The 10,418-nt window shown below is 40.3% G+C and overlaps 1 protein-coding gene across 1 annotated transcript; it reads left to right on the top strand.

The window, feature by feature from the left end:
• The first annotated feature begins 1,344 nt into the window (after positions 1-1,344).
• On the top strand, positions 1,345-3,485 carry LOC113120021 (UPF0500 protein C1orf216). Its single transcript, XM_026289828.1, has 2 exons — positions 1,345-1,467; positions 2,144-3,485. The coding sequence occupies exons 1-2, from the start codon at positions 1,463-1,465 to the stop codon at positions 3,168-3,170; spliced, it is 1,032 nt and encodes a 343-aa protein (XP_026145613.1). The 5' UTR covers positions 1,345-1,462; the 3' UTR covers positions 3,171-3,485.
• Positions 3,486-10,418: the final 6,933 nt, after the last annotated feature.

Raw genomic sequence — 10,418 nt, 5'->3', positions numbered from 1 at the left:
GAATGTGCAGTAGCTGCCATACTGGATCTGAGTGGTGGCTTTTGACAGCAGTGCCAGGGGTGAGTTCCTCTGGGCTCTGTCACTGCTCAAACCGCCGGGATAGGAGACGTGCAACTGAACTGAGGGAAATGGGTCATAACTGCAGGCTGCTCGCATCCAAACAAGTGCTTCGGTTTTCTGGCAACAGCACGTTTTTACTGCAAGTTATCATGTATGTGTGGGACACAATCCAGCTTTTTCATTATTATCTAGTGGCATAAACTTGTCTAACCCATAGTGTTTTACAGGTTATATGTTTTTGAACTCATGCAGCAAGTGTTAAAGCTCATTTTACGAGGCAACTTCAAGCATCTCTTGTCTCTTGCTCTCATCTTCATTCCCGTTCCTTCCCCAGATTGTTTGCTTGATGTAGATGATTTTCCATGTGACGAAGCCGCAGGCAAACTTTTTATTTGATGTATTTTTCATGTGTTAAGGCTCTTATTGAGAGATTGAAGGGGGAGAGAGTAGAGACAGCCTGAAGGTGCACACTTGAATGGGGATGTTGTTGGACAGAGTGAGGGGGGGGGGCGGGGGGAGAGAGAAGAGTTCTTTTCTGTCGCCAGCAATTGCTTGTCATGGGGTAAGGAGGGAATGTACTTACTGAGTCTGTCTGATGTGAAAGCACCAAAACACAGTCACACAGTGCCTTATGATAAGCCATCACAGACCTTCAACAACAAAACTGCAGGCCCATTAAAAGGTATAAACCTGGTTGTAAAATAGTAGTCCTTAATTATTTTTATTTTTTATTACATTGAGTGTATTTTACACTTTGTATGACTTGAGTTTTAAGGTTTTTGTTGCAAAAAAAAATTAATTTCTGCAATCTAGTGTAAATCAAATTATAGTCTAGAGCCTTTCGTACAGCTAGCTAATGGTAAAACGGGTTTCTGTAATGCATTTAATAATCGAATAATTAAATTGTACGTATATTTTATGTATGGCCAGAATTTATAACAATGAGAAGTAAATATATTTTAAAACCTATGACTTTTATGTGTGTTGACCTCTTTTTAGAGGGTTCAATCCTTAATTTAGAGCCCCCTCATATGTTCAAGACTTGAATTAGTTTTCCCACACTATTTTCCACTAATTTCACCGGTTTCCGTCTTATGTGGTCCCTTCCCAGTTTAGGAAGTGAGTCATAGCCCAGTGGTCCGTTGCAGTACACGGGAAAAGAGAGCGGATGGGAGGGAGGTAAACATCGCTAGAGAGGCTCTGTCGGAGGAGGAGGAGGGAAAACAGGGAGGACACTGGATCTTATTCGCGGACGAAAAAACAGACAACAAACCGTAAGACAATGCCCTCTAATAATTGATTCTCAGATGTTATTGTCAATCAGCCATTTATGTAACGGCTAGATAAAATTGGAGGAGGTTTAGGCGTTCCGCGTTCCCGGACGAGCGAGCGAAGCGGAGAGATGGGGTGAGACTAGCGTAACGCCGCTCGCTCTTACGTAATCCAACCTGTTTATCTGGATTCTATATCGATATATTTTTTTTCTTGGTTCTTGCGATTGACTCTTGCTAATTATCTAAATCCGCGCTAACATTTATTTTGATAACGTTTGTGCTCGTTAGGCGGCCAGTCGAGCATCGAGCTCCAAAAAATGCGTTCGATTGGTGGTTTAATTTTTATTGATTTCCTTCGTGCATCGTATAAATTTATTTTAACGCGGCCCTGGACTACTTGAAGTTTTTATGTCCTCAATCATTTTATTATTTGGGCCTCAGGCGTGCACCCCTGAATCGCTGGTTCTTCAGCACCACAGCGCTGTCACGCCGAATGATTGACAGGGCCCCGAAGTTATTACGTGTACTATATCTGTGAGAGGAGGACATCTGAATATTTCATGTCACCGAAATGGAGAACATGCCGTGGAATTGCACCAATGAATATTTGATGTATTATTTTATCCATTATTAGCGAGGGATTTTAGCCACAGAGATTATTTACAGTGTGTTAGTGGCCTTTCAGCACTTTTCTGTTTTGTCTGAAAGTATATTCACAGGCAAAATATAATGTATTACTTGGCTTTTGCATCCTATAAAGACTCTTCTGTCAAACCACTAACTTTTTTTCTTATCTCCCCTTTTCAAAGAGCGAGTGTATCTCAAACAAAACTGAAAATGCTTCAGCAAGATCGGGTTATGAACCCTGTCCTTGGAAGTCAAGCTGTAGTTGGACCACAGTCAACTCTGCGCAACCATACCAACAGTCAGAAGAGATGCGAGAAAGATGGTAACTTTAACTTATTGGGGCAGGATGATGACCCCATGACAGGAGATGAAAATCGCAACCGGGTGCGTCCAAGGGCTTTGGGCCGTGATCTGCCCCTTTCTGCCAGCCACTATGGACCTGGACCTGGACCCCTCTCCCCCTTGTCTCGTCTGCCATGCTGGAGCCCTTTGGAGCCTCTTCCAGAGATTGAAAGCGGTGACGATATGGGAGGTAGAGTGCCTCCAGATGGTGCAGAAGAAGGCAAGGTTGATGAAGAGATGAGGAGAGTGACAGATGATGAAAAGGAGAAGGCATTGGGAGAGAGTGAGAAAGTGGAGGACCTACTGGATGATGACGAAGAAGAAGAAGAGGATGATGTGATAGACTGGGCTGACAGTGATGAAGAGTTTGAATTCAGTTACAGGTCCGAAAGCTCTTCCCCACTCAGCACAGAGAGTGTAGACATCGGGAGCGCAGGGGCCCACAATTCCATCTGGGATCAAATCTGCAGAGAACGTCCAATGGCAGACAATGGGAATGCAACTGTGGACACCCTGAAAAACCAAAACCACGTGGATAAAACGGCAGAGCGACGTCGAGAGAGCCTGGAGGGTGCTGATACAGTTGAAGTCAGCTCTTCGGACTCCGACACCGACCCCTGTTCTGAGCTGCCGGAACTTATGGAGGCTGTTTGGACGCTACAGGACCGAGAGAGGTTTAAGGCACAGGAGATGGAGAAGCATCAAGTCCAACTGACTATGTATCGTCGCCTGGCCCTTATTCGGTGGGTTCGCACCTTACAAAACCGTGTCCAGGAGCAGCAGAACCGGCTCCAGTCCAGTTTCGACATCATTCTTACGCATAGGAAAGAACTTCTGCGCATGGGCGCTGCCACCACTGCCCGATAACAGACAATCTAAGAAAAGTCATGAGACCAGCTGATGACTATTAACATGTGAAAAGTAATCTTTGTTCATCTTGTTCTTTTGAATCAAATTACCTTCTGGGTCTCTGAACCATTTCGCCCTATAATGTTCCATAATGCTAAACTTTTTATCACTATTATAAATGGGGTTTAAAGTTCTCCACAACATCACCTTGCACTGTGCCCATGTGGTTACTGATGTCTCTGAACTCCTCCAACCTGATATGTTTTTAAAAATGTCATATAAATGTTTTTGTTTGGTATAAAATACATTATATTTCACAATAAATGCACAATGTGTCCTTTTTTTGAAGAGTAGTACATTGCAAAAAATATTCTGTTGACCTAAAAATGCAGTTCTTACAGTAACATCTACATTATTTTACATTTAAATTAAATATATTATTGTGTTGAGTAGATCAGTTTTTTTTTACACCAGTTATAAATATTTTTTGAAGTCAGATCAGGTTGAATTATTCTTTAGGGTAAAAACAGCACATGCTCACTTGATCACATTTCCAGCCAGTGTGTAAAAACAATTCAGACAAATTTAGTACTGACACATTATATAACAATATTTGGCAGTTCTTATGTTCTAAGGCTTGATATTGCTTCAACATTATATATTCAAGACCCTCTCTTGACCTTTAATGACAGTGCTTTCTTTTAAGAACCACATAGTGTTCAATTGTTTCTCCTTATCACACAGAAAAGGTGCTGGGTGAGAGTTATAAATCAAAGTGGCCTACATTAATCTAAATAGTACGGGCTCTATGTATCTTGTTGCCCCGGGCTGAGAGCGTCTGGCCTTTCTCTGTGTATGCATGTGTCTCGAGTGTTTACGGAGATACCAGTGTTTTCCCTATAATCCAGAGTCAAAGCAGAGCTGCAGGGTAAGAGTTGCACTGGTTCTTTGTCCCTGAGGGAGATTGGACCGAGTGCGCCTCGGGGCACCTGGTCCAATCCGGCCGGTGAGCAGCCCGCAGGTCCAGGCAGACTCGGCAGCCAAAAGCCCGGGGCGAAATGAGGGATAATCCCAGAGAATTTTTACTACTAACCGTGTGCGCTTATCACACTCTTTTGCGACTGTATTGAAGAATTAACATGTTTAATGATTTGGTTTGTCGTCTTTGGCTCAATGTCACACTACCAAAAGTGCGAGCTAAGAGAATTACTAACACGTCTTTGAAAGCGTTTTTGTCTCGGAGCACAAGTGTTGCGAGAATTAACCAGATACAAAATGCTAAAGAAAGCGCGCGTTTTACAAGGGATAACATTTCTCATTTAACGAACAACGACAGCTCATTTACGTATAGGCAGCACATTTGCGAAAAAAGGGAAATAATTTATAATTTTAGAATAGTGTTTTCTTTCTGAAATCTTTCGAGGGTTACGTGCGCAACTCAGTTTTTTTGGCGCTTCTCTCAAAGTTTGCTAACAGTCAACTTTTCTGAAAACGTTTTAAACACTTACACAGCACTTAAAGTTTTTGTGCTTTCTGTAAGGTTAATAATGATATATATCGATGAACTCTCAGGGAAAGGCTAACATAAAACTCTTGCTTGAATTACTGTAGCCATAGTAACTTTTTCAGGTAAAAGTTCATCTGTGAGTTACAGTCCATACTTTTAGGCCCTATCTAAATTAGAGTGATTTCTTGAACACTATGTTAAAACTTAATAAGTTTCTGTAATAAGTAGCTAATTTAAGATCCATTCATTCTTATTTTGACTTTCGTTGTTTCCTTATAAGGAATACATAGCCTAAGCAATATTCTCCCAAAAATGAAAATTCTGTCATTTTCTTAGCCTAGCCTTAAACTATTCCAGTAATTTTCTTTCTTCTGCAGAACACAAAAGAAGATATTTTGAATAATGTGGGTAATGCTTATTGACTTCCATTTCCCCCGATATATTTTAAGTCTCAAATTCTCAAAATATAGATTCTATTTTCCACAGCAGGGAAAATATACAGCATACATCTTGGGTTGAGTAAATCATGACAGAATTTTCATTTTTGAGTGATGCTTTCCCTTTTTTGGGGATCGACTTTGACTAATCATCCGTTTTAGGAAAACCCTTAACTAATATATTAGAAACTGTCCCTTGTTATTCAGTGTTAGGCCTATTCCTTTTATCCTGCTTTTAAGGCCCCTGGGATGACTCTGGGAGGAAAAGAAGTGGTGGGATGTGATCATGATAGTTCAGGCTTTTTTTCTTTTTCTTTTTTTTATGTGACTAGGTGTGTCTTCACACAGAAAGCATTAAAAAATAAAATAAAAAATAAGTTAAAAGCCACACTGTATAATGTAGGCAGTGGGACAGACTGCTGAGTGAGAAGGTCCCTGCTGGGCGCGAATAACGGCGACGGTGCACGTCTCTGCACCCGAGGATACGGGTGTGATGCGGGTGTGCTGCAGGATGAAACGCCGTGTTTCTCATGATGCGGAGCCGCTGATTTTAGCGCCCAAAATAAAGACAGGCTATATGTTGAACTTAAAAAAGTATCACCGCTGTGACAGCAAACGCGAAACTGTAGGCTACTTAAATATGAATCACCGGATCTCTCAAGTTCTAGCTACCATTAGCTAAATTCAAATATTTTCAACATATAAAGCCTAAATAGGATACAATTTTAATATGTTTATAGACAGCTAGCCATGATAATAATAATAATAATAATAATAACAATAATAATAATAATAATAATAATAATAAAATGTAGAACTAACCAAATTTATTTATTTATTTATTATCCATCCGTTAATAGGCTATATAAGCTATCTCTGGACTATAGCTATTGGCACGGTTTATATTCCGAATCCTTGGCTTTATAATAGGCCTAATATAATTATATTTTTCTATTTGTGTAATTATGTCTCAGAAAATACTTTTATAGGCTTAATAGCCCATTTTGTCGAAACGTGAACTATTTTAAATCCTGTATTGTATTTTTGCAAAGGTGTATGTGGCATTATTCCAGAATAAAATTATTTCCAAAGTAAAATTCGCAACTATTCAAGGTGTTAGTGCTTAAAATGCCTATGTAAAGCGAAAGGAACTGGCTTGCGTTAAACATTCCTCAACACGAGGGGGCAATATCAGTCACTTTCAAGTGAATAGGCATCACTTTTGGGAACTGGGTCCCTTCTCATGTGTGCCCTCAAAAGATTTTAAAGTCTCTTTCTCTGTCTTTCTTACCTCTCCCCTCATCTTTCCCTCTTCATGATGCTGTATGACAATGAAGTAGCCCCTAGAACTCCACTGGCGTGGAAACAATCAGCTTGGACAGAGAAGGGGTGGCTGAGAGTCAGGGGGATGTGGACAGCCTTGGGGTCCATGCATCATAGATAGATAGATAGATAGATAGATAGATAGATAGATAGATAGATAGATAGATAGATAGATAGATAGATAGATAGATAGATAGATTGACTTATTGATTGATTGATTTGGTGAATATAACTTGTCCTGATTAAATTTTGGTTTTGTTTAATCTTCTGCAAGAGCCTAGACATATTGAAGCCTGTTGGTTTAAGTGGGATCAGCTGCCTCGTCTGCTTTAACCAGCTAATAAATATGAAAACAGCGGGTTTAAACTTTTATTCGTTTGCTGCTTGAAAGGATTATACCCCTCTATGGAGTCCCATGTAAATCTCGAAACCTCATAATGGCCAATGTTGTCCCATAAAAATGTGTTGAACAAAGGCTCTTGAATAGAGGCTCTTTCACGCATAAGGGGGTTTTCACAGGATTTTATTGACGACGGGTCGACCACACCACGCCCCGCTATAATCTCTCTGCCGGTGAAAGCGCGCCTCAGAGCGGCAGGTGCGTGTGCCAGGCACGGGGGTCACAGGGCCGACGGTGGTGGGGGAGCTCGCCATGTCAAATCCTCCCAGCTGCCGGTAGGAATTTTTTCAGAGGCTGTCACTTCCATTTAGCTTGCTCTTTTTCACCCCTTCAGATGAAGTGGTCCCTCTCGTGCCTAGGTCCTGTGGACGCCCTCTACCACTTAACAAAAGCAAAGCATTGCTAAATGACGACAGGCCGGGACAATGAATTCAACCCGGTCCGCTCTCAGCACCGTGAAATTGCTGATTAAACCGAAAAAGCGGTGCCGGTGACACCGGCGTTGCGTTTGTTCAAGAATGCAAATGTGGAAATTGCAATGTTGAACACACTGACATCACGGCTGACCATATTTCCCTGATGCAACCTTTATTCACAGTCAAAGTTTTGGCTTGTTAAAGTGAAAAGGCATGATTATATTACAGCAACACACTGGATGTGGCAAGTACCTATACATTTTCCTTTAAAGTGTTATCAGTTGCACTTCATTATGCTATAGCCTAATGATGCCTTTGCAGTCACTATTCCAATATTGAGTAGTAACTAACTATTATTGTAAATGTTTGCCAAGTCAAGTAGATAACAGGCATTATACAATTGAGTTTGTGTCAAAGCAGCTTCACAATAAACGGTGTTATTGCTACAGAATTCATCAATAATGAAACAAATTCAATTTCAGCTGTGAAACACCTTCAGCTTAATTTAAATTTTGTTTTCATCTGATAGTTTCAGTGCAGTTTCATGGAAAATAATGCTTCAAATTGAATTTTAATCCATTGAATTTTATGGAATTATGCGCTGTTCACTTTCAACAATGTATTGTAATTGTTAGAGGTGCCTATTCCAGTTTCATTGTAGCTCATCCCAGTTACTTGTAACTATAGGGTAGTGTGTTTTTCAGTTTGGTAGCCTATACCTTACTCTTGTTTTTTACTTGCTTTGTCAAAATTAAAAATAAAATAATAAAATAAAAATCTTGTAGTACGATGGTTACTTGTAAGGAGTGGAATACACACCAGTGTCTAACAAAAAGATGCTACTGTCTTGAATAGATAGTAATATTTATTTAGTAATTTTGAAAAATATAAAGAATTCTAGTCAAGAGGTGAATAATGCATATCAAAATTACAGATTTAATTAATAACTAATAATAAGTTCTAGTAAAATAAAAGTAGATACTTGTCTGGTCTACAGAATAAACATCTTGCAATCCATTGTGTGATCGCACAATGGATCGCAAGTCCACCAAACACACACACACTCTCAGCGTTTTTAACTATTTATTACATTGAAAACTGCAACATCCATATTTCTCATCCGCTGCAGGGCCCTCATACTATTAATTTACTCTGCCCTCTCCATGCACCACCTATATTCTTAATCTGAGTTCAAAACATACCCTACTCTTAACAAACTACCCTAGGGCTATGAGTCCATAATCTCCAAACTCAGACGAATCCCTCCGGAGCCAACGTGTCTCTTAATGCTCAGCACTGTTCTTTCTCTGCAGAGTCTCTGGCTGAAGAATTTATCTCAAAATAGGACAATACCACCCATCATTTTATCAGGACGGAGCAGAAACTGTGCTTTTTTCCCCTCCCGAATACCACTCTGAACTCATATATTACAGAGCTCAAGTACTGTTTTATGTTCGGATGACAGAAAACAAAAATTTCAGTTAATGAGTTCGAACTGAATGAAACTGAAACACCACCATCCAGACTTCAGATATTCCAAAGTTGGAATAATCCTTAAACAGCCAGGGGCCTCAATTATAGCTTATATATTTGCACCAGTGTGCAGCGCGTGTCTCACAATTGCTGAGAGGGCACAACAGCGAGAGGAGCGATGCCAGGAATTGAGCCAACAACTACCAGACACAAACCACATGCACTCGAGAACCAGACTGTCTGGTGGTGCCTAAATAAAGAGAAGCTGCGGAGAGAGAGGTGTATAGATTTACCAGATAATATGCAGGGAACGTGGCGCATGATGTATGTCACAGTGTGTGTGAGTGTATTAGTAGTCAGAGCACTGGGCCCCGGAGGCGATTCCTGTGTGTGCTTGCGATAAAGGGGGAACTGGAGGAAGTGAGGGAGGGTGGGGAGAAAGAGAGAAAGAGCGAGAGAGGGAGGAATAGTTCGAATTGGAGAAGGATGTGGGTTGGCGGAGGGTTGGGGGAGTCAGAGACAGAGAAACGGAGAGAGAGAAGTTGAAGGGGGAGAAAACAGAGTGAACAACCAGCAGAGCTCAGAGCTTTTATGATTCTGTCAAGATTCCTGGATTTTGTCCCCATCAGGCTCGCTCTCTCTCTCTGCCCCTTTTCCTCACATGAAAAGAGGGGAACAGTGTCTTGGCAGGGTAATTAAGAATGGCCTCTAAACACAGAAGTATGGCAGGAACACTCCAGATGAAAGTAAATGATTAAAATAATTACAGGCGCAGAGCTGACGAGCCGGAGTGCGGGGTGGCCGCCGGACATTTGTCGGTAATTAGATAATTAATCTGAATGCAAATGATGAGTCCTAACGAAGCAGTCAAGCTGAACCAGTGACAACTACCAAAAGAGAGAGATGGGGAGAGAGGAATACTTTCATCACATGGATACACAATTTTCCATCTAAAAAACAATCTAAAACTGCAGTAAAGCTATCTTTACAGTATATAAACAAAACTATTAAAGTTTAAAAGCTCTCAAGACAAAATAAGATATTATTTTTCTCACTATATTTCTAAATCCTAGTGTATTAATTGCACCACAGTATAGGAAAGGGACACAAAGAGGCAAAACTAATGAACATGAATGAGAGTCTTTGTAGTGGTTGGGGGCTATAGAGGTTCCTACTGCAGCTGAGGGTATACAAGATCTGAAACCCCTTCTGTCTAGACAACATGATTAATCATTCATATTCACAGAAGCTATTCTATGGGAATGGAATAGGCATAACACTATACATTTTTTACTTTTGCACTGCAAAACATATTGGGTTATCGATCTATCTCTATCTAGAGATATAGAGTATATAATTCTAGAGAACTGTACATTCTGTAAATCACAGCTTCACTTACTCTGCGCTTATATGTATATAAAATACTATGCTAACTGCATTTCATTAGCTCTGTATTTGTACTCTGCATAATGACAATAAAGTTGAATCTAATCAAATTTTATCTAATCTAATCTAACTAGCCTGTTTAAGATTTTATTAATTACCTTCACTTTTCACTGAAAAATACCAAAAACTCCTTTGTATTTCTTTTTATTTTAATGACCATAACATTGTACACTCTTGTAATATTCACCAAGAGTTTTTCTGTCTGCCCACCAGTTTAGCATGTCCATAAACAGATCGTCACGTGACAGCGAGCACTCGCGCTCT

This window comes from Carassius auratus, chromosome 19 (genome assembly GCF_003368295.1).
Source record: "Carassius auratus strain Wakin chromosome 19, ASM336829v1, whole genome shotgun sequence".
NCBI lineage: Eukaryota > Metazoa > Chordata > Actinopteri > Cypriniformes > Cyprinidae > Carassius > Carassius auratus.
Note: the sequence above shows the minus strand (reverse complement) of the source record. Positions and strands in the feature narration are given on the sequence as shown.